Source organism: Cyanistes caeruleus, chromosome 4 (assembly GCF_971803275.1).
Source record: "Cyanistes caeruleus chromosome 4, bCyaCae1.hap1.1, whole genome shotgun sequence".
NCBI lineage: Eukaryota > Metazoa > Chordata > Aves > Passeriformes > Paridae > Cyanistes > Cyanistes caeruleus.
Window position 1 is genome coordinate 31,172,933 of NC_141704.1, and position 23,382 is coordinate 31,196,314.

Consider the following 23,382-nt stretch of genomic DNA (forward strand, 5'->3'; position numbering starts at 1 on the left):
AAGCCATGAGAATCTCCTGGCTTAAGGTTGCACTCTGCAAAGCAGAAAATGGTGAATAGGAGACTCAATTTTGTCCCTTCCATAGGGATGCACAAAAAAGTAGAAAGCTGAAGAAAAATACTGTGCCAGTAAAAAAAACAAACCAAAAAACCACACAAGCCTCTTTCCATCTTGCACAGGACAGAACTGCAGCCAAGCAGTGCTCTGGCTCACACAGCACAAAGCTAAGGACACAAAAAGCAGCCTGAGCTTAAAAGGGTCATCACAGCACCAGCACACAGGTTCTGCTCTGGATCACTGCAGTGCCTGGCCAGAGGTGCCGTATCAAGTTGATCCTATGATGGGAAAGCAATTTCTATGCAATTTAAAGGGCACACTGGTCTCAGAGATACCCTGCCAGTTTCTGCAAAACATTTTGGAAAAAGACTGAAGTGGCTGAGCCAGTAACCTCCCAGGTGACACTAATTCCAATCCTGTTTTTAACAGCCTATATGCAGGACATGAGCACAGCAGTGTCTGTACTCCATGTATATGAACCCACATCCAGCCCCTCATGCCGTAATCCCTATCCAGGCTTTCAAAAACTGCATCCAACATAACACAGCTTCTAAAGCAGCTCATTCTCAGCTGACCCTTTAAAATGGGACTGCATACACTTGTGCAGCAGCACATGGTTAACTCTGCCTGCTCCTTCTGCACTCCCCCTTGTTTTTTTTAACTTCTACTTACACTTAAGTTTCTTAATGAGAAGACTTTTCCCCTCCCAACATCTGGTTAGGCAGAAATGCCGCCCTTTGGGGGCAGCAGCCACGTGTGCTCCCCAGGGAAGGAGTTTCCCGTAAGCTGCTCCCTCCCTGCTCCTTGTTTGCCAGCACTGGCCCTGGCAGCAGCCCCTGCTGGCAGCACAGGCCCCTCGTGTGAGTGCCAGCACCTCCTTCCCCATCGCTGCCACCCAGGCCGGCCCAGCCCCGACCGCAGCTCCCAGCTCAGACTTTCTCAGCAAAGTCTAAATCTCAGCCAGCACAGGATGGGAAGGATGAGCTCAGAGTTAGGAGCTGCTTCTGTTGCACTCCAGCTTCTCCTGCCCTGCCTGTAGGACCAGAACGTACTTGTGACACACTTCAAGGGGCCAGAAAGACCAGAATAATGGCACAAGAAGTTTCTTACTTGATTTCTAGCAAAAACATATCAAAAAGCAGAGTTTTTGTGGCTGCACAGGGTGTTCACTGCACCGAGGGAAGGAGTGAAGGGCAACACACACACACACAGGACTGCAGCACATGGATAATCTTTATTGGTAACATCAGTGGAGCACCAGTAAACCATTACTGACTGTAGTGGTGACACACAGCTGAGGCACATGCTAAGGCACTTTTATTATATAAAAAAAAATTTAATTCTTCTGTGACAGCAATTGGGACAGGAGACTCCTGCATTAGGGCGCTTCAGGCATACAGTATGGTGCTTCATATTTTAATCTTACTTTGCTCATAAGTATGTCTAAATGCAGCATATACAATATGGTTAAGAATACAGGTAAATCCAGCAACCAGTGTACGGTGTAGAAAAGTAAAGACTATCTATATATAACCATGGTCCCAAAAGAAAGGCAGTGATAAAGACCTTTATTTTTTTTTTCTTAATTACTTATTACAAGAAATACAAAGGCCTTACATATATCTGTGCAGATTAAAGGGTTTTTAATATACTCTTACTCAATGGTGCACAATAACTAATCCCAACCCCTGGTTACAGAGCAGGTGCAAGAGGCTTGGACATGTCAATAAGAGGAATTTCCCTCCCCTTATCCCCACCCTCTGCCCACTACCCTATTAAATTCCTCTAGATTCTGTCTATTACCATTAAATATATTTGGTCCCCCAGAGATTCTCAGACAAGCACAAGGACATTGCTCTGCTCCCCCAGCCTGTCATTAACTACTGGTCCACACTACCTTAGATGAAACCGCTCAGAGGCAGAGACACAAACAGGACATCATTGCACTTCAGAAATCTGTCCAGACAGGAAAAGAAGGGAGGAAAAAAGAAAAAAAAAAAAAAAAAAAAAAAAAAAGGAAAAAAAAAAGAAAGAAAGAGAGAGAGACAACTTTGGCAAGTTCCCCAGGTAAGCGGTCCCAAGAAGAGTTTCCCTCTTCAGTCCCCCCTGGGAACACACGGAAGAAGAAAGGGCAAATTGCCATGGCCAAAGCACACCGTTTTTCCTGAAACTGCTCCCAAACCACATGGGTGGGCAGATTAAAAGAGGCAGAAGTCTGAGGTCACTGAACATGATTGCCGAAAGCAAACAAAGAGGGAGGGGAAAGAATACAGGAAGAAGCTTCCCTGCAGCTAGAATTGAAGACAAAAGGAGATTTACAGCAAAAATAATCTTTCCCTAGCCCCACTCCCTCCAAACTGTGTAAGGATTTACCAGCAGAAATGGCACTGACAGTTCTACAGGCCTTTGCAGTGGCCAAACCGCTGGTCAAATTTCAGAGCCCTGACTCTTTGGCATTAAATCCACAAAGAGGATTAGGAAACTGGAAAGAGGAGAAAACCAGGAACACAGATGCCCGATGGCTCCAGATACACAGACCTGGGCTTGCTCTGCAGATCCCCAGCCAATTTAGGAGGAGAGGGTTTGCTGAAAGTCCAATGGAAGAGGGGAGGGTAGATGGGTCACTCCCTCACGTGTAACCTGGGTCAAATGGGAGGACTTATTCAGTAGCTTTGGCATCACCAGCATCTGCCTTGCCATCCACTTCCTCGTCGGAGCACTCTCCCGTTCCCTTCCTGACCATCCGGCGTGTCATGACGAACGGCAGGTCCCCACGCCTAGGGAAGGACACACGGCACTGTGTCAGCAGTGTTCCACAGAACTCACAGGGAGGAGGTGAGGAAGCACCCGGCCCTGCTGTTTGCTGGGGGCAGCTGCACAAAGCCCATGCTGCGCTGGCTGCCAAGGCATGGCACAAAATGCTCCTCCTTACCTGAGTTTGCTTTTCAGGGAGCTGACTTCTCTATTCATTGCATCCGCTGTTTCGGTGGCATCTTCCAGCTCCCGCTGGAGCTTCCTACGGGATGCATTGGCTCGCTGGGCCTCCTCTTCTGCTTCCTCCAGCTGACGCTTCAGCTGCTTCAAGCGTATGTTTGCCTTGTCCGCCTGAGCAGGAATGGGGCAACAAATAATAACAACTCAGTGCTTCCCCTGACTTGCAGCACAGTAGCTGGAGTAGCAAAAAAAATGTTTCCAAAGCCCCCTCTTCCCTTTCTGAAGGGAACTGCCTAGGACTTGAGAGGTCCTTGTTTTTTTTTTTTTTTTAAAACAATCACACTTACATCTTTCTCATCTTGTAATTATTACAGTGACAGAGAAGAAGAGAAATGCATGGGATGGTGAATGCTTTGGTGATAGGAGGGAAAGCCTGACCCCCCGAAGACTCACAGACACTGCAGGTCACTGTACCCACCTGATCTTTGAATTGCTCAGCGTTACGCCTCTCATCATCCACCTGCAGCAGGATGTCTTTCAGCTTCTTCTCGGCACGGCGCACCTGTTTGCTGGCAGCCTGGCGCTCCCTGAACACAAACACCAAGGGCTCAGACAATAGCTTATCTCCCACTGTCCCCAACAAGATCACTTGACCCAGGCAAGGCAGAAGTGAGGAAAACAGCAAAAGTCCTTCTCAGCTTAGGAAGAAGAGGATGAGAGGCAATGTTCCCCAGAAATGACCAAAAGGCTGATGTCACACAGACAAGAGCTACAGAGGGGCAACAAGCACTCCACAGCTACAGTCTTAGGAGTGGTGAAATTCAGAAGAATTAAGTGTAAGTGTCTACTGTGACAAACAAGGAAGGTGTGCCGAGATCTTATTTCTGTACTACCCTGTATAACTAGGATGAAGCTCTCAACTCAGACAAATTAGATTTAAGAAGAGCTTAAAATCCCAGAAGGGGTGGAAGCTTGTAAAGCAAGAGTTTCTCCTAGTACATACTTGGTCTCCATGTCCAGCTGCTCTTCCAGCTGTGCTATCTTTGCTTCCAAGGCCGTGATGGTAGCCTTGTACTTGGACTTGACGGCACTCTCCATCTCCTGCAGTTTGAGCTTGAGCTCCTTGTTCTGGCGCTCCATCTGCTGGCGAGCGTTCTCGTTCTTCTGCGCGTTGCTGCGCTCGGCGTTCAGGTCGGCGTTCATCTGATCGATCTGCGCCAAGAGAGAGATAAGGACTCCTCAGCACAGCCAGTGCTCCTGCCTGAAAGGCTCATTTATTTCTCAGACTTAAAAAGAACAAGGACCCTGAGGGTGAGCTGAATACCTGGAGTAACTCTGATGCAGAGGGAGCTGTCTGTAGGCAGGACACTTCTCAAAGTATCTTAGTTTACCCAGAGTTTCAAAGTAATTCCTTGAATAACAGGTTTATCAACCTACTCTTAGGGCTTGCCAATCACATTCACTGCCCTCTGGGGCTAAGGTCATGGTCTGACACTCAACACAGTAATTATCAGTCTCTGAATTACAAAAATCCTGAGGCAAGTGGATCCAATACATGTGCTTTACTAATTTATTATTTATTTGCTGTCTATCTACTTCTATACAAAGCAGCAGCTTAAAAATACTGTCTGTCAGAGGTAAAAGGGTGAGAACTTGTCTACTTCCAAGCCAGGGCTCTGGCTGATAGTCAACCAAGTAGAGAACTACACTCATCTATCAGAATGAATGAGTCCTTTGGAAAACAATCAGCCCAACTCCTTGGCTTTGGGAGTGGTAAGAAAACAACATGATTGACTCTCAAAGTTGGGCAGACAAAATATGGCACACAACAGGCAGATCACAATCACGGTTTCTATAGCAGCCTAACAAATTTCACATGTTCAGTCAATTTCAAACAGTGTACAACTGGCAGAAAAGTAATTTTCCAAACACACTGTGGCACCCTTTAGCATGTCAAGTTGGAGCAGCATGCCACAGATCATCTTTCTCAATATCCCTTAGTACAGAAAAAAGGGACTGGGAGGGGGTTGGTTTGGTTTAAAATAAACTTGGGAGATTGTTCCAGCTACCCAATGATTTTAAATGGCCAAAGCCAGTGAGTTAAATCCATAATAGTTTTGGCTATTTTCTGTACTGTATTCAGCTGTTTCCATCTTGCTCGCACCTATGGCTTTCTGAGGGTCTGCACTGTGCACAAGGCAGCTGCTGGCATCACTCAGAGCACAGTTTGACGATTCACAGACACCAGAGAACCCCCACAGGCCACTACAGCCTGAACAGGTACCTGAAGATTTGCCTTCTTGAGCCGGTCATTGATTATCTCTGTGTTGCCCTGTTCTTCTTCTAACTCCTCCTCCAGCTGAGCTATCCGTGCCTCCAGGCGCCTCTTCTCCTCCATGGCCAGCGCTCTGCAGGACACAGAGTCATGAAAGCATTAAAGCAGCACTGATAGCATCGATGCCTTGGGGAAAACTCACCACTTGTATACAAAATAAGCTCAAGTCTTTAGAGACCAGAGGGGATACAGTGTGTGCTGCAGTCCACAAAAATAACAGTCCAAGAAGTGTTTTCTCACAGCAGCTCCTCCTCCCTCAAACAGAGAACATTACTCACCCTTTACCACTGTTGTTGGCAATCTCATCAGCCAGCTCATCCCTCTCTTGCTGGGCCTGGCGCTTGGCACGCTCAGCAGCTGCAAGTTCCTGGAATGAAAACGAGACGGACAGTGATCCAATAGGAAGCTACCAATTAATGCAGCATAGGAAAAAGGAGTTACTGGTAATGGCTGGTATGGTCTCTAGCATAAGCCAAAGCTAATTATATGACATGGCCTGTTCCCTGTCCACCCCACAGCCTCCTTTGCTTTGCACACTCCCATCACAGCTGTCAGGAAAGGGCCAAATTCTGCATTTCAAATTGGACTTCATATTTGAGCAGAGCAAGAAGTAGGAAAGAAAGGAAATAAACACTCCAGCTTAGACTGCTGCCTGTAGTTCTTGGCTAAAGAAAACAAACCAATCCTTGACTTTCATGCATATTCCATTACCTCCTGCAACTGGATCATCTCTGCCTCCATGCTTTTCAGTTTCTTCTCATTTTCTTTGGCCTGTGCCCAGATCTCATCTCTGGAAGTACGTGTGTCCTCCAGTTCCCGCATGTAATCCTTCATTTGTGCCTGAAAAGAGAGAATAGAAAGGGATGAATTCATATTAAGAGATGTAACATGTAAAAATATCAGTGGAAGCAAACAGGATTGCTTATCTGTGGAAAAAAAGTTTTGGCAGATAAATGGAGAAGGGAAGGGGAAGCTTTCTAGTGAAGCAATAGAATGAACAGTCTGGGGAGGATTTAGTTTTTCCTAAGAACAGGTCAGAAACTGCTTGCTGGAATTTAAAAAGCACAACAGAGCCATCTTGGGGCAGGTGTAGGCCTAAATGTTATTTAAGGTCCTCTAGCTTTGCAGCTCTGTAATCCATTCCAAAAACACAGACCTTGAAGCAAGCACTAGAGCAGACGTTGCCTATAGCTTGTCTCCCAGGGGTTAAACAGGCAGACTGGGATTAGAAGGATGCTTGAAATGCCAAAAAATCTTTCACAGTGAACTGCTGCAAGATTCTGCTGCTCTTGTGACACTGATGCATTGTTCTGGCAATGGTGAGGTGAAATCTTACATCCCGTTTCCCTGGGTAAAAAACCCTGCCCTGACAGCTGAAACAGCTGCAATGTTTCACCTGCAGTTTGCGCAGCTGCTTGATGGCTTCTTCACGATTCTTGTTAGCAGTGTCTATATGGCTTTCCAAATCCTTCAGGTCCATCTCAAGCTTCTTCCTGGCAGCCACAGCCATGGAGCGCTGTTTTCGTTCATCCTCCAGTTCCGCCTCCATCTCCCGGACCTGTGTGGAGCAGCAGAGGCATCAGCATTTCAGCTCCTTCGTTTCCCAGCACCCACTTTTCACTTTCCCCTTTCAAAGGCTGCATAAGTGCAAGCACGTGGCTTTTTTTCATTCTCCATGGCAGGGGGATGGGGCTGACATTCCTCACTAATAAAGCCCCATGGATTCCTGTGATAGACAAAGACTATTGGAACAATCACACACAGGGGAGGAAGTCTGTCACAGCTTTGCAATATTGCCTGGAGTATTAACATTAACAACGATCTTTGGATTGGTACTGTCTGTCTGAGTGTCTTTGGACACAAGTGCCTTTGTGTACAGAATGCACTGAGGATTTACAGAGCAGTTCTTACTTGTCTGATCAGCTGTTTCTTCTTCTCTTCATTCTGTTCATCACGGCCCTGGAGGTCCCGGTCAAACTGTGCCTTCATAGCCTGTTGGTTCACTTCTAGCCGCAGTTTGGCATCCTCTGTGGCCTGCAGCTCATCCTCCAGCTCTTCCAGCTGTGTCTTCATCTCCTCCACCTGCTGCTCCAGGGCTCGCTTAGCTTTCTCCAGCTCATGGACCTACAACACAGTACCACCACACGTGAGGTTTCCCCAGAGAGTGCAGACAATTTAATCTACCCTAACTGCAAAAAATGGCTAAGAACAGCCACTCACATCACACAGGATACAAGAACACTGCACCTGTCCCTGTATTGGGGCAGATGCAAGCTGCCAGTCTGAGCCACAATTACTGTTAGTTCTGGTTATGTGTGTGGAGAAAGCAAAAAGCAATTGTTAGCCCAGTCCTGACCTGCTGCAGACTTATCCGAGTGGGACACCTCTGGTTCAAACAGAACTCAAGAAAATACTTCTTGGCCTCTGAATTTATTCTTTTTCTTCAGTATTGTGACATTTCTTGTTTTGAAATATTGGGGGTAATGTCTTCCACTGCCTGGCTAATTGCTGTATTTTACATATCAGGTTCACACCATACCTTTCATCTCTGCCACAAGGATACCAGGTAATTTTCAGCTTTGCCATTGCCCCATTTGGGTAATTTCCAACCCACCTTTACTACTTACTTATGTAATACAAACAACATTCACAAACTCACAATGTATCCAGTAACTCTCTACAACGTTCCTCTGTGTTACCACTGGCTTCAGCTTTTTGCAGTACAAAAGTAACAGTATCGACTGTGTGACATTTCCTGCCCGGACACTTTAACTGAATACTTACACTTTTCCCAACATCATCCTTTGAGCTCATGAGATCTTCCATCTCTGCACGGAACTGCTTATTGACTCGTTCCAGCTCAGCCTTCTGCTCTATGGCTTCTTCCAGGGCTCTGGCCAGGGACAGGGCCTTGGTCTCCTTCTCCCGGGCCTCTGCTTCAGCGCGGTCCCGTTCCTCCGCGTACTTGGCAGAGATGGTCTTCTCCTCTGCCAACAGCTACAAGAGCACAGCATCAGTATTCTGAGAAACTACTGATCATTTGCTAACAAGGTAAACATGCATCTTTTCATCAGGGCCTTCTTAATAGTGTTCTTCCATGGATAGACAAATCAAGAAAATGCAGCTTCAGAGAATGAAGTGTTCCATCCCATCTCTAACTACTGTGCTGACCCCAAGTAAACAAACCTCTGACTTCCTAGGCCTCCAACCTATTATTTTCAACCTTCTCTGAGATGATTTGCAAACAACACTTCAAACTCAATCTTGGTTTTGATATAAATGTTATCCCTTTGGGAAAAAGAACATTGCTTAACTTCCTATTCATAGAACAAAATTAATTTACTTCTATTAAAGCTTTTTCCTCCACTCTACGTGCTCTGCCTTAGTTCAGAAATAAATATGCATTCTCCAAGTGGTATTGCTTAGGTATTCTTAAAGGAGACCTATCAATAAGATGTACTACTGAATGCTTATGACTGAAGTTATTATACCTGATCAAACTTCTTCTGCTTCTTCTCTAGGTTGGAGACGATCTGCCGCTGATGGTCCAAGTCCACAGCAAGGTCATCCAACTCTTGCTGCAGGCGGGTCTTTGTTTTTTCCAGCTTGTCATATGCAGCTGTCTTCTCTTCATAACGCTGGCTCAAGCCCTCCAAGTCCTTCTGCAGCTTCTTCCTGGCTTCCTCTGCTGACTCAAGGCAACCCAGACCATCATCCATCTTCTTCTTTGCATCTATTGCCTAAAGGACCAAGATTGCACATGAAGCCATATAAAATGTTCTGTGCAGTTTACCAGCACCAGAAGTTTAGGACTTTGAAGTAAGAAGGTCTGCTCATTTCTGAAGGTACCACTCCCTGCTCAGATAATACTGTATGACTGAATTCCCAAACGAATTCCTGGACAGAAATCTACGAGCAGTTCATCCGATTATCATCAGAGACCTCTTCATTTCTTCTCTCACCCAAATCACCCTTACCCAGGAAAAGTTGTGCTACTAGAAGTCAATTCTACATTTAAATCTAACTTCTCTCAAGACAGACCTGTACCTATCCTTACTCTCAGAGGTCACTGATTTTTGGGATGCAGACTCTGTACCTGTTGCTGAAGAACAGAGATTTGTTTCTCCAGGTTTCTCTTTGCCTCCTCCTCTTCTTCCAGCTGCTCCTTGAAAGCATTCTTCTCATCCTCCATTTGCTTCAGCTTAGTGCTGAGGCTCAATTTGAGGCGAGTCTCCTCCTGCAGCAGCTCCTAGAAAGCAAACACCCCAGTGGAATTCAGCACCACTCATTGGATTTAAAGGCTCACAATCCTCACCCACGCTCTCCAGGAGTGCTTCTGAAGTTGAGTTTAAGCATGCAACTAACTTCACAGATAAGACAATTGAAGACAGAATTTAAATGACTGCGTTTTAGTGAGTCTGTATAGAAACAAAATATTCAGAAGGGTCCTATTCTCTCCTACACTCTAATCAATAAAGTACACACCCTGTCACACAAGCCTTTCTCAGGGCCTTACCACACAAGCTTTCTTGTCCTTTCTCAAGTCCTCAAAGCGTAAAAAGTATTCAAACCCTTCCCAACAACAGCATGACTGTACTCTGCTACATGTCTCTCATATTCCAGTACCAAAGGAACACACAGCAGACCCAAGTGCTCTTGCATGGTTAAAAACAATGTTGGTCTCAGCAGAACTGTACAGCACTGGTCCTTTACCAGCTTAGTCATTTAACATTGCATTGACTGACTTATGCTGCCAGTGCTCGAGCTGAAGGGATCTGTAAAGATTAACCAATCTTCAAACCAGTGCAGAATTTTTATATTGTGCACAGTCTTTGAGTCTGTTCTATAAAGAGTAGTAAGTAGATAGGTGACTGTTCAAGGCTACTTATTACTGACTACTTCCTTTCCCTTTCAACCTTCTTAGCACTCCATGCTCGACCTTAAGAGTCATATTCTGCTAACTGTAAATGCTTGCTTTTCCCAAAGTGTAAGGCTCAGGATGACTTATTTCCTGAAAAAAATATAAAATTATTTCAATCTATCACTTTCCCAACATCCACTGGGAAATAAAACTTTCTGCTTAATTCAACAAATTTACTGTAGGTCACACACATACATACAGAAACCCTGTCAAACACTTGACTACAAAGATCTCAAACAAGAACTTCAAACAAGCATTCCAGTCAGTTGAAGCATTAAAGTGGTCTCAGATGGAAAGGTGATAGAGCAGGACTTATAAGCCCAAGACAGGGAAAGTCACATGTTCCACAGGCTGAAGAAGCAGAAGGAAGATAAGCAGCTTGTTTCTGCAGAAATGCTCTCAGTAGCAGGAAGAATTTAGCCAAAAAAACCCCAAAAGACAAAAAAACCTCCAAAACAATCCAGACCCAGTCCTTTGAACTGTTGTATAGTCAGTACATAATGGCATCCAGAGTGATTTCTCCCTTTACCAATTTGTAACAGAAAGACAGCTGCCTTGGCTTCCAAAGCTCTCACCTGTGTATCCTGAAGCTGTGATTCCAGAGCAGAGAAATCCTTTGCTAATTTGATTGATTTACTGTCAGACTGGTTCAGAAGACCTGTGACATTGTCCAACTCAACCTGAAGGAGAGATCAGAGTATCAGTTACTGAATGCATCAGCAAGAGCAAAGACAGGAAGAGGTGACCAGCCATGAGACCTAAGACTGAAAACAGAGGCACCTCTCAGCAGGAGGGCATGTGTATAATCTTTCAAGTGATGAACACATCATTTCCACAGTCCCAGATGAGAAGCTGAAAAGAGATTTTTTATTTCAGATCAGCTCTACTGCAATAGCCTTCTGATTTTGGTTGGTTTGGGTTAAGGCCTACATGAGATTTTAGACAGCCTGGTAAGCAACTGTAAAATTTTTTATTAAACTAACTCTCTTCTATTTTATACTAACTCTCCTCTATTTTATACTATCTGCTTCAGGATTATATCTAGAGTCTCAAAATTACATTTTCACGCTTCAAAAGATCGTGTATATGCTGGCAATGTTCAACTTTTAATGACAACCCTCCATAAAGGAGAAGGCCAAAGAATGTTTCATGTCACTCTAAGGGAGTTGCTGCTCCTTTGAAGAAATGAGGAGAAATCCATCCACATCTCCCTTGAGCCATCAGCCATGTGACAAAACCTCCAGACATTGTCTTCCACATGAGCTACACAACCACTCGTCTGTTTGTGCCACTTCAGGTGTTCCAGCAGCTGAGTGCTCACAGAGCTGTGCAAACCACTGCCTGCCTTCAGGGGGCACAGACACTCTGACTCCTTGAGCCTTACAAAACTCAAGCAGCAACTGGTTATTTCATCTTCTCAGGGCTGCTCAAATTCAGTGACATCAATCCAAATATCCTGATCTGGCAATGAGTTACAGAGTTTGTGTAGTCCTTGGGAAGCAAATGATGGATCTGCTGTTTGTAGGAACATTATCCTCAGGAAGAATAGAATTTTTCAACTAGCCATGGGGAGACACCACCCTACAGCCTTTTCTCTTGAGCTGTGGGCTGAAGCTAAGGAAAACCCATGCCACTCACCTGCAGTTTGTTAACCCTCTCAGCCAGTTCAGTCTTCACTCTTTCGCCTTCGGTAAATTTCACCTGCAGTTCCTGGAGCTGAGCATCCACTTTTTTCCGCTTGTGCTCAGCATCACCTTTGCCCTGCAGAAGAGCCTTCACCTCATTGGACAGTTCAACCTTCTCACTTTCCAGAGCTTGTTTTGCTTTTTCAAGGTTTGCTTTCACCTGAAGAGGAAAAGAAAAGGCATCAAACCCCCTCAGACTTTAGATATGGCAGGATCCAGTGAGTACATGTTTTTCCAACAAGCAAACTAATGCTGTATGTTTAGCAGCTAAGTTGCAGACTGCTTACTCAGAAAAAAACAAGATGAACAGCCCGTCACTGATAATCAGGAGACAATCTAACAATCAGAGAAGACAACAATACAGAAAAGAGTCTTGCATGATCAGATTTCCAAATTAAAAGTTGTACAAGCTAACAAGTGAGAAAAATGTCTTTGCTGTGCAGTTTAACATGCCTAGCAGGAGAAAAAAGCATGAATGCCATTATTTAAAACAGTTTTATATATGCTTCATGGAGAAAAACAATCTACCAAGGGAAGAAGAACACATATATGAGTATCATGAACACTTTGTGCTCTTCTGCACTGTCATTTCAGGGAGGTTGACTGCTTTGGCCTTGTGCTTTCTGTTCCACATACCCGTTTGGTTTGTTCTAACTGCTCTGCCAGCTCTTCAATAGCTTGTGAATGTTTCTGCCTCATCTCTTGGATTTGAGCCTCATGAGTCTTTGCCTCATCTTCAAGGGTCTTCTTCAAAACCGTTACTTCTTGTTCTCTCTTTGACCTGCAAGATTCACAAATTCCATTTAGATGCCAAGAAGGGAATCAAACAGAGGTGCATATCCACCAACAGCATCTCTAATGCAAAAAAATGCCAAGGTCTCTTTAGGCTATAAAGATACTTTTCAAAGGTAGCACTTAGCACTGCATCCTTCTTAAGTGCAAGCTGGCAGCATCATTTCTGCCTAAGAAGTAACAGCCTGAAAGTACCAATGTTTCAGGGCTACCACTAACACTTTGGTTAGGGAGGATATCAACTGTCTGACATGAGGTGAGGTAATGCAATCTTGACTAGGGCTTGCACACACCTCCTTCTGTAGTCACTGAGGCCGTTAACCAGTGATAAAGGCAAAGACTTGCTATGGTAAGAGACTGAATACAGCAGAATTATTAAAACCAGCAAAACCCAAATAAAGATAACACAGCCCCATGTTGGAGTTACCTCAGCTCCTGCTGAGCAGCTGTAGAATCTAGTGTGTCTTCTAGCTCTGTTTTCAATGCTTCCAGCTCTTCTCCCAGATCCCGCTTCTGTTTTTCAGCTTTATTCCTGAATGCTCTCTCTGACTCCAGGTCCTCCTGCAGCTCAGTGATCTGGGATTCAAGTTCCCTGATCTTCTTCAGGGCCATGTTCTTCTGAGCTGCCTCTTCTTCCACTCTGTGTTTAACATAAGGTTCTGGTCAGAGCCAGACTTAAACCACACACAAATTAAGACAACCTGTCCTACCAAAAATAATCAAGAAAAGCTGGTGTTGGTCAGCTCTACAATATTATATTCAGACTTTGATCCATATACTTCTATAAATTTTAAGCTCCATCTCCCAATACTTGAGACAGTGCAATTACCTTAAAGAAGGGGACAGAGAGAGACTGATAACAGAAGAAACCAGAAGAGAAAGCACCATTTTACACTGGAAATTGGACACTTTACTGAGTAAATGAATACAGCAACTACCAGAGGGACAGTGTGCTGCTACTACTTTTTAATCCCATATTAAGGATTACTACTCCAGTCAAACACATGCAGTGTCCATTGCATCCATAGTCTAGTTTTGTACAGAGAATGTGGCAGTGAGCAGCAGCTGAAGACCTCTAATGCCAAAGATATGGATCTGAAATAAGCCACAGGCTAAAATACAACATCCACAGATTGCACTTATCCCTATTCACCCTATTCCAAGTGACATACTTCCCAACCAGGTCCTGGTTGGTCCCTGAACCCTGCAAGGTCAGGTTCTCACCTAGCTAAGGCTGCCTGCAGCTCCTCTTCCTTCTTGGCCAGCTGCATTTTGAGTTCTGCAATCTGAGCTTGCAGCTCAGCAATCTGGTCATGCAGATCAGTGGAGTCCCCTTCAAGCTTCCGACGAGTCTTTTCCAGCTCTTGCCTCTGCTTTTCCTCACGTCGCAGGCGTTCTAAAGGAGATGGGGACACGTTCAGTTACACAGATGACACACTCGGAACATTGTACAAGCACAGAATAATAGATCTATTTAAGTAATACTTTCTTTCCTGATAACACAACTGTCCAAACTGTAGCTGGACTGCATTCTTTTGTCAGGACCTGTACAGGCATCTACTCCATATTTTGCCCTCAAAATGTATCTGGGCAATTTCCCTTCCCCTCGCCTTACAGCCAAACCTCCTTTTTCCACTTTCACAGTAACAATGCAAACACAATGCCAGTCTCACGCCATGCAGGCATAAGCACCCATTTAGTGATGCTGAACACAAGGTCTGCTCTCCCTTTACTGAAAATAAACAGGCAGTCTCTAGAACTCTGAAGAATTTGTGTAAACAGGCTATCAGAAAAAGCACTAACCCTGAGAGACTGATGCTGCTGGAAGTAGAAAAGTGAAGACACTTCCACAGCTGGAGAAGAACCAGCTTCCCTTCTCCATTGGCCTGGCTGCTTTGGAGAGGATTTTTATTTAGATCTAGGGCTCAGCTGACAAGCCACATAACCTTCAGCCAGACAGAGCACAGTTCTATCAAACTGATCAATAGCTTACACACTATAGACTGATTTTTAACCCTTCAGAAACTCAAGAGGACTAAAACTCTTTCAGAAATAAAACTGAAGTTCAAAAAATTTTAATGAGAAACCACCTAAAACTAATTAGGCAAAGTCTTTATAGGATCTATCTTTAAAAAAAAACAACCAAAAACCAAAACCACCTTCAAGGTCTGTGATCATGGCCTCATGCTTATTCTTCAGTTTGGCTAAACTCTTAGATTTTTCTTCTTCCTCTGTAAGGTTTGTGGTAAATTCAGACATTCTGTCTTCCAAGAGTTTCTTTTCCTGCAGAATTGAGAAGGCAGAGTCAAAAGAGTTGCTGGAATTACAGGGTATTTTTCTAGCTCTGATGCTTAGAAATGTCAATGTCATGAGTGACTACTCCTACTATGAGGAAATCCAGAAAGAAAGAAATCCTTTCAGGATCACAAATAGAATTCAAGTAAATTTAAAGTTGAATTGAAATTAAAGACTTGTATATGACAGCCCTTTCAAAACTGAAATGGAAGTCTGTTCATAAAATAACTTGATACTGTTTGGCATAACAATGCATCAGAAAATGTTTGCTCATGGATCATTATTTAGTGAAGGTTATTTAAATATCATACAATACTGACTGAGAATACAGTCATGCAGTTACCTTCAAAAATTCAGGTCAGAATTCTCAAAGACAAGACTGAATTAATTAGTAAGTTTCCCTGTAATAAGGGTGTCAGCTTGTAGTGGTTTTCTCCAAGAGACTCACAGGTGCATCTTTAGCTTATGGAAGAAGATGCAGGAGTCTTACCTTAGCCAATTTGAGATTCTGATCTTCCAGAACCAGCACATCTTCTTCCAACTTCTTCAATTTGGCCTCTGTGGTAACTTTTTCTAGCTGCAGCTTCTGCCTCGCACTTTCCTCTTCCTCAAGCTGCTCCTCTAGCTCCTTTACAATACCCAAAGAAAAGCAAAGTATTTGTCAGTGTTCACTAATCCATGGAACAGCGCAGTAGCAAAACTAGAATGGAAGGCTTCTTCACCCTTCCTTCAAAGTATTATCAGTGGTCCTAGACTGACATCTCTGCCATGACTTAAAGCAACAGACTGCATGCCAATCAACAAATTTTCTAGCAGAATAAACAATGTTATTTTCTAAGGAATACTACCATTCCTAAAATAAAGCAAGGACTTGTCTAATTATTTGAGAAGTGGCCATCACCTTCAAGAATGGAACAGCTCATTCCAGACAACTGAATGCCTCAGGCTCAGGACCAGAACTGCTGTGCTCCATTTCTTTTTACACAGATGGATTTTCCTATGCCCCTTTCCCCCTTCTCTCTTTCAAATCCCTCCAAGCTGAGGCAAAAGAACCATTCTAATCCTTTCTATCCTCTTTACTGACAAGAGACAGCATTCCCAAGGCATTACCTGGATGTTCTGCTGCATTTTCTTCTTTTCAGCCTGAAGATGTTGACACCGTTCTTCCTCTTCCTCCACCCTTGCTTCCAGGTCATGACATATCTCCTCCAATTCTTGTTTCTTGGCTGTCAGGCGAGCTCTTATCTCCTCGGCTTCAGCACACAGTTCAGTTTCTGCTTGCAACTGTTCCTGCAGCTGCATCTTCTCTGCCATTAGCTACATTGGATGCAAAGCCAGAAGTAAGACGAGCTCCAATTTACCAAAGCACTTAGCAATGTGTGTTAAGTGAAGTTCTGTGCTCCTCTGTTCCAGTTAGTTTTAAACTTTTCTTTCTGTTGAGTTACAGTTTCAAACAGCAGTCCCCTGCTGTTAGCCGAAAGCTAAATATCAAAACGCAAGTTTTAAGTGTGTGTTCTCCTTCACAAATCAGGTGCTGCAACTACAAATTATTCACAAATTTCTCAAGACCATATCCATTTGAAATACGGATATTGTCTATTTCCCCTCACAAAACTAACAAATAATTATCAGCCCTACGGAAAAAACAACCTTGCTCCAAACCTTCTGTGTTCCAAACATAAATGATTCCATTCATGACAAGACTGAATTCAACCAGCTTGCTCTAACACTCAGCCAAAGGAGACTTTTTTCCCTATAATGACTACAGAAGGGCGATAGGTAATCACTGTACAAAAAGACCTGCTGCAGGAAATGAGCTGCAAGAAGGGCAAAGGAAAGTGAATGAGAGGCAGCCAAGTTATGTTCCAGCAAGCTGGAATCCTGCAGTTTGTCCATCAGACCAAGAAAGCAAAGGAGGTGCTATCAAGCAGTTGGACAGATGGAGAGAGAACAATTTTTACACATCAGATTTGCAAAACTCACCTGGGCCTGGAAGGTCTCCATCTCACTCAGTCTATTTTCTGCAGCCAGCTGCTTCTCCTTGACCTTTATTAGTTCTTCTTCCTTGGCCATCATCTCCTCCTCCTGTCTGCTCACTTGCAGAAGGGGCTTCACCTGAAAGGAAAACCAAGGGAATGAGATGCGTATAAGGAATAACAAAAACATGAAGAAATGCTCTTGCACTTGAGATAAGCATTGAATAAAACAACATTTCAGATAAGTATCTTATTTGAAGGATTTGTTGTGAACACTGGGGGAATTCTACAGGACTGGGTATCACCTAATCTGCCAATAGCACACTGTCTGTCAATCCATTTATGCTCCTCCAGGATGGAATGCATCAGGAAAGAGTCCAGTAAATTCCAGCGCCTCAAGGGTTAAGTAGTAATAGTGAGAGAACAAAAGAGTTGCCATACAATGGGGAAATTCACAGATAAGTCAATGTCATATAGGTGGACTTCTGTAAGGCCTCTGGCATGGTACCCCACAAGATCTTTCTCTCTAAACTGAAGAGAGATGGATTTGATGGGTGGAGCGTTTGGTGATCGAGGAACTGGCTGGGTTGAATCCAGAGGAGGGTTTTGCCCTTCTGCTCTGGTGAGACCCCACTTGGAGTGTTGTATCCAGGTCTGGGGTTCTCAGCCCAGGAAAGATACGGACTTGTTTGAGTGGGTCCAGAGGGTCACAAAAATGATCAGAGGGCTAGAGCACCTCTGCTATGAAGACAGGCTGAGAGAGTTGGGGCTGTTCAGCCTGAAGAAGAGAAGGCTCCAGGGAGACCTCAGAGCACCTGTCAGTACCTGCAAGGGGGTTCACAAAACAGAGGGGGCCAAAATTGTTAGGAAGGCTTGTTATGACAAAAGGGTAATGGTTTTAAGCAAAAAAAGAGTAGATTCAGACTAGATATAAGGAAGAAGTTTTTTACAGTAAGGGTGGTGAAACACTAGAACACGTTGTCCAGAGGTGGTGGACAGATGCCTGATCCTTGAAAACATTCAAGGTCAGGTTGGATGAGGCTCTGAGCAAACTGATCTAGTTGAAGGTGTCTTTGTTCATTGCAGGGGGATTGTGAAGGGAAAACTCGGAAAACTCTTACCTTGGTGAACAACCTCCACCACTGCCAGTTCCGCAGTTTCAGATAGGCAGCACAGTTTCTCTGGAGCACTTTCATAGCTGTCAGCTGCTGCTGGCGCTTGGCAAAGGCTCTGCAAAGCAAGTGGAGATAAGACAAAGGAACCCAGAGCAACACACAATCCACACCATCAATCTCTTTTTTCTATGAAAAAAACCCTCTATTTTTTCTTTAGAAGCTTTCCTCCCAAAAAAACCAGCAGTTTCCAATGAACCTTCTCTTGATTTTAATTTTTTTTTTTTTTTGCTCAGGTAAGAGTGCCTATTTTTATCTTAATTCAATTTCCTATTTTAACAAGATTTCCTTCATGTCTCCTACTCTGAAAAGCTTTACTACCTTCACTTCCAAAAAGGAAGATGTAAACAGAGGTGTGTTTTCCCACCAAACTGACAGGTACTACTTTTGATCTTAGAACTGCACCAATTGCAGCCCTACCTGGTAGCTTAAGAGAAACCCTACACACCTCCTGCATCAGTACTGTACTAAGATTTTTCCATTTGCACCTTCACAGAACTTCCATCAAAAACTTGATCTGCTGCATGGCATTCCTACAGAGCAGAACTTTACTGCTCAGGTAGTTTCTGGAATACAACACACAGATTCCTGCAGGTGCCACAAATCTGGGATTACAGAGACAAGAAAACCCTAAAAGACCATCAACTGTTATATACAATAAATAAATCATGACCTTTCTGACAAAAAAAATTTCTAGATCTTTTTTTTTTAAGATAAACTTGTATTTGAATGGGAAAAATACATGTTTATGATGTACTTTAAAAACCACGGTACTTACTTTCTGGCCAGGTAGCCTCTGCAACATGCTTGGAATCCAATAATGACATCTGTGATCTTCAGGTCTCTCTCTTCTTCGAGATGAGCAAGGACTCCAGCTCTGAAAAACACTTTACTCTGTCCAATTCTGTAAAGGTTGGAATCCAGTTCCAATGCTTTGATCTAAAAAGAGAGAGAGAAGAATTCATGTCCAGCAAAGACTGTTTCATGTGAAACATCACAAAACATATTTGTGGCTCAAGGCTCTAAGACAGCCCTTCTCTAAAATGAGCTACTCCAGCAAACCAGAGATGCCAACTCCCAATAAATTCCTGGCCTATCCCAACTAGAGGAGTTGGAGCTCAGCCAAGCACAGCATCAAATGGAGGTAATCAGAGACAGAAAATAGGACAGAAAGCATCATTTAATACAGTATCACATCAAGTACTCAGAAGATAAGGGTGCTGTGAGGAATGCATATCTAATCCCAAGAGCTCTCTTCCTTTTCCAGAATAAATACATCTGTTGGTCCTTCCCATTGACTTTTTCTCAGTCATGTATTTCTCAGAAAGACACCACAGCACTACCTTCCTTCTGAGGATTTGCTGCCAATGCTTATATTAACTAAGTTAAGAAGAATCACCCATACTCCTGTAAGACAGAAAAAGGGAATCCCTAACAGTCAAGTTCAGTTCAAGTCTAGTCACCCAGGTAGGGCCAAAGCTTTCCCTTTGAAGCAGGCAATTCTACAGAAACTAATAGGAGCCTCTGCTGAAAGCATTTGTCAGCAGCAGGCCATTACAAAAAGTTTACTGAAGCTCATACTTTAAGCATGTGCTAAAGATAGCATAGATGCTTCTAAGCATTTTGAGTCTATGAATACTGCTGGCATCTCAAAGTATGCATCTGTGGAAACAGAAAGGTCCTCTTTGCCTAGGATTATTGAATCTTGTGCTAGACAAAAGCCTCCATCCATGAAGCCAAAAGGAAGCTTTTTGCACCCTTCTCTCAGACAAAACATTTGACTTTGGAATCTTGGTCTGTGAATACAAGTTATATTTAGCATTCAAAACTCCAGCTTTTAAACCACACCCATAAAGTTCATTCCACTCAAGTAGAGTTTCTGGGATGTTTTACCATTAGCACGCAAGCCTGCTTTCCATCCATAAATCCTTTGGGAATTGCATTTGGAGTTAAGATTTCATATCTGAAAACAAGAAAGCATCAGACTAGTCACACAAGTGTATTTGAAAACAACAAAACAAAAGAAATCAGTATGCATTCCTAGGCCATTATGAGTTTAAGAATTTTCCAAAAAACACTGCACCTCTAGACGGCAGAATATGAAGCAGCAGCCTTGGACAGGGTCCTCTATGCTTCACCTTAACTACATCCTTACTGGAGAAATCAAAAATGCTTTTTGGAGTCTTTGTGTCAGGGAATACCAAGACACAGATGTGTTGCCTTTGAAAAACTGGCAATCTAGTTGCAATAAAATATTTCAATTTTTATACTTATGTCTTAACTTTGCTAGGCTAAAGACTGCTTCACATTCTTTTCTAGGGCTCACCTTTGTCTGAATTCCTGGAATACAACTCTGTTGGGGAAACCTTGACGACAAATACGGATTCCCTCCAGCACTCCATTACAGCGAAGCTGGTCAAGAACTAAGTGGGGGTCCAGTTTTCCAGCCTAGTAAGGAAAATGTATATTTTATGAATACCAAAAAGCTTTTACGAAAAGGGCTTACTCCCTTGCCTCTCCCTCTCTTTTTTGTAAAGCAGCCAGTTCTCTCCTTTCCAATTAAAAGCAATGGAAAGCTTTTAGGACAACTTAAGAACTGCAAAGGTCAGTCTCCAAAGTTTTAGTAAGCATACAGTTACTTAGGATGACCTTAAAAAAATACCCTGAGACAACAGGGCCTCTTCCAGATCTCTTGTAAAACCTGACAAAAGCCATCAACCCAGCCACATACCTAGGAAGCCCATAGAACAATGCATGGTGTGTGCTGTTACAGCTGTCTTTACCTTTTTCTCATGGTTGGGGATAATGCAACGGACAAAGTTGGGGTTGGTGTTCCTCAAGGTAGCCATCAGTTTAGCCAGCTGTTCTTTGTAGAGCTGTCCCACTGTCCGGAACATTCCCTTCCTGGTTTTAAAGGCCCCTGGCAATGCTGTATCTGACATACCGGCTACCTGATCCAGCCCAACAATACGGTCCACTAGAGAGAGCACAGGAAAGAACATTAAAATTATCCCACAAACAAAGGAAGTATTGGGACATACAAAGAACACCTGGGTAGAACAGGATAAATGAGAGGAGCTGCAGGATCCTTTTTGCTTCATCTCTACACAGATGTCGACTCCTGTACAAAATTTGTGCAGGGATAGGAGCAGGAAGGAAAAGAAAGCATCAGCTCACTACAGGAAGTTTGAGTGATAGAGTCAAACTCAATCCCAAACATACTCTACTGATGCCCTGGATGGGAGCACTGGAAGAGCAATCTAGAAGTGAGTTTCAGACGCTTCTACTTGCTTAGCTTAGAATGGAAAACAAAGAGTTCTAGCTGCTAGCCCAGCAGAGTCAACTATTAGTTAACTCTGATCCAGAAGGGGCCACAGACAGAGAAAAAGCCCAGCTTCACTCTTGCATTACAGTCAGGACTATAATAACCAATGATCAGAAAAGTCATATCTACTGGTAAACTGAACAAGCACAGAAAAAGGCATGACAAAACCCAAACCTCAGGATACCACGCTTGAGTGGTTTTTGGAGTACAAGTATTCTATGACACAGACATGAACAGCACTAGGAGAAAGTCAGAACTCCGTGCCCCAAGTTTCTCCACTGTGCCACAGTGACATCCAAGCACTGATGAAATTATCACCTTGATGGATGGACACCACAGATTTTTTTTCCCCCTCAACAGAAGTCAGCTAGATCTGTTAGTAGCAGGGCAAGAAGAAACTATAGTTTTCCCCATTGCTTTCCTACACGGAGATAAAATTTCACCCATCCAGCAAAAACCAACTGTATCACTATAAATTTCCACACATCCAATACACTTTATTTAGAGCTTCAAGCTACTCTTCAACCATGTTTAATGGTTGGCTGATGCCTACACTCAGGCTTCCAATCTTCACTTCAGAAAATACACCAGCTTGTGCTCAATTGTCCTCTGATTTAAGAAAAAAACTTAGCTGCTTAGAGAAACCCCTACAAAAGAATAAACTAAAAATAATATTCTCATTTATAGCTAATATTAGCTAAAAATTGTTCACCTCTAGAGCAGCTGGTGGAATAGGGTCAAGGATGTCTTACCAGAAAGAAAAGAAGGTTATGTTACTAGATGACATCACAGGGAAATCCACAGAAGTGAATCCCAGACTCTGGCTGTGCCAATCCCCTTAATCTTGAGCCCTGCATTCTACTTCAAGATAGTGAAAAGGACAGACACTTGCAACTGAAGATCCAGCTAAGAACAACAAATGCAAACTGATAAGATGTGGTCAGTTGACATTTCAAAGCCCAAAAATAGTCTCACACAGCAAAGGCCTTGTTAGTCACAACTTGCTGATGGCCATTTTCCATCCAGGACAAGTTCCTCTGCCAAACTTTCTTTTAAATGATCAGCTGCTGAAGTGAAATCCCAGTACTAAAACCAATGTTAAACTGGATTTCAGTTTCTATCAGTCTCAGAAATCTTCCTTCCAGATCTTGCAGGAAATACAGCTGTGCTAGCTCTACACTCAGTTGACAGGGATTTGTTCCTACCCAAGAGCAATCATGCAAGAGCAACTTTTAACACCTGAATGTGTCTATATTTTTGTATCCACTTTCAAGGTGAGTTTTGTTTCAGAGTCCATGAGGAGCTACTAGCACAAAGCAGAGGAAATGAACAAGAAAGACAGGCAGGTATGACAAAGGGACAAAGAGAAGTTAACGGAAGCATTTCTTGCATGGCTCTAGGATGCATCACACACATGACACAACAGCTGGGTTTCTCAGTCACCTGGTTCTAGATGAAGAATAGGAAAGTGTTGATAGAAATAGGCTCTCTGAACCTTCTGCATCTCTGCAACAGACAGAGACGTCAAAGAAAACCTACCACAGAAAGTGACAGTAACAGTAAGACTCAAAAGCAGATAAAACCCAGAGAAGATAGAGTAAAATACTGAACAGCACTGCAGAAAGGTCACACTTAGTCGCAGGACTGAAAACAGATTCCACCTCAGACCCTGAGTGTTGCAGCTATGCAAGCTGCTGCCTCTTAATTGTGCATTCGAATTTTATCCCAGTATTCCTCATTTTGAGACAGAATTGCTATATATGCGGCAAGCTTATGTTCAAGTTGATGCAAATGAACCTTTCTCCTGGGTTAGAGTACACTTCTAATGAAATACCATGATCTAAGCAAAGGATGCTCCAGATAATGCTCATCTTGGTGACTTAATCTTCA

The 23,382-nt window shown here is 43.4% G+C and overlaps 1 protein-coding gene across 2 annotated transcripts in view; it reads right to left on the reverse strand.

The window, feature by feature from the left end:
- Nucleotides 1–1,272: 1,272 nt before the first annotated feature.
- The window catches only part of MYH9 (myosin heavy chain 9), a 69,962-nt gene continuing 47,852 nt past the window's right edge, over nt 1,273–23,382 (reverse strand). The window contains exons 16-42 of one of the 2 annotated variants that reach the window (XR_015286382.1): nt 20,951–21,144; nt 20,494–20,615; nt 20,061–20,130; nt 18,946–19,106; nt 18,117–18,225; nt 17,003–17,134; nt 16,130–16,336; nt 15,510–15,647; nt 14,884–15,007; nt 13,949–14,120; nt 13,152–13,364; nt 12,569–12,713; nt 11,886–12,092; nt 10,823–10,927; nt 9,423–9,575; nt 8,818–9,066; nt 8,111–8,323; nt 7,238–7,450; nt 6,723–6,884; nt 6,038–6,166; nt 5,605–5,693; nt 5,276–5,399; nt 3,995–4,203; nt 3,470–3,578; nt 2,990–3,162; nt 2,596–2,834; nt 1,273–2,013 (exon numbers count right to left, since the gene is read on the reverse strand). Coding sequence is in view for 1 of the 2 variants with exons in the window: in XM_086887349.1 (XP_086743475.1) it covers nt 2,717–2,834; nt 2,990–3,162; nt 3,470–3,578; nt 3,995–4,203; nt 5,276–5,399; nt 5,605–5,693; nt 6,038–6,166; nt 6,723–6,884; nt 7,238–7,450; nt 8,111–8,323; nt 8,818–9,066; nt 9,423–9,575; nt 10,823–10,927; nt 11,886–12,092; nt 12,569–12,713; nt 13,152–13,364; nt 13,949–14,120; nt 14,884–15,007; nt 15,510–15,647; nt 16,130–16,336; nt 17,003–17,134; nt 18,117–18,225; nt 18,946–19,106; nt 20,061–20,130; nt 20,494–20,615; nt 20,951–21,144 (4,040 nt within the window). In the remaining variant the exon portion in view is untranslated. Of the gene's footprint in view, nt 2,835–2,989; nt 3,163–3,469; nt 3,579–3,994; nt 4,204–5,275; nt 5,400–5,604; nt 5,694–6,037; nt 6,167–6,722; nt 6,885–7,237; nt 7,451–8,110; nt 8,324–8,817; nt 9,067–9,422; nt 9,576–10,822; nt 10,928–11,885; nt 12,093–12,568; nt 12,714–13,151; nt 13,365–13,948; nt 14,121–14,883; nt 15,008–15,509; nt 15,648–16,129; nt 16,337–17,002; nt 17,135–18,116; nt 18,226–18,945; nt 19,107–20,060; nt 20,131–20,493; nt 20,616–20,950; nt 21,145–23,382 lie in introns of both variants that reach the window. The other variant, XM_086887349.1, reaches the window with a different exon arrangement.